This window comes from Penaeus monodon, chromosome 19, assembly GCF_015228065.2.
Source record: "Penaeus monodon isolate SGIC_2016 chromosome 19, NSTDA_Pmon_1, whole genome shotgun sequence".
Taxonomy (NCBI): Eukaryota; Metazoa; Arthropoda; class Malacostraca; order Decapoda; family Penaeidae; genus Penaeus; species Penaeus monodon.
The window spans coordinates 14141944-14142303 of record NC_051404.1 but is presented as its reverse complement, the minus strand read 5'-3'; the positions used below and the strand labels follow the sequence as shown (position 1 = coordinate 14142303).

The window sequence follows — 360 nt, the reverse complement described above, 5'->3', positions numbered from 1 at the left end:
CTTTTTTTTAAATGAAGGAGCAAGAGCATACCTCCAACAGTCAGACCAATTCCTCCAATGATATTGAGAACAATTATTACGCCGTAGTCGTCATAGTCAAAATCGGTGCTAAGCACAACGCTAGCGATTAGCATTGCAATACTAGCCACCACGATCAGCGCTCCAATCACCAAAGTGATGATTCCCACTTTCTTGGTGACGGTTCTTCCAAACACCTGGGAATTGTAAAACGCAGGTTATTTAATTTTTCATTTTCTTGAAGGGTATTAGGGTAATTCGGTGCTACAGTGGGGAAAGGGTACACATTTTAGAAAGTTGGGACCATAAGTGTCTGTGTATTGGGATCATGAGCATATGTTT

General features: G+C 41.1%; 1 protein-coding gene across 1 annotated transcript in view; it reads right to left on the bottom strand.

Moving 5' to 3' along the window:
* Positions 1–360, bottom strand: part of LOC119585076 (protein shisa-5-like) — a gene marked incomplete at both ends in the record, with an annotated part of 3669 nt that overhangs the window by 2998 nt on the left and 311 nt on the right. The window contains 1 exon segment of the mRNA XM_037933696.1: positions 32–215. Coding sequence (XP_037789624.1) covers positions 32–215 — 184 coding nt within the window.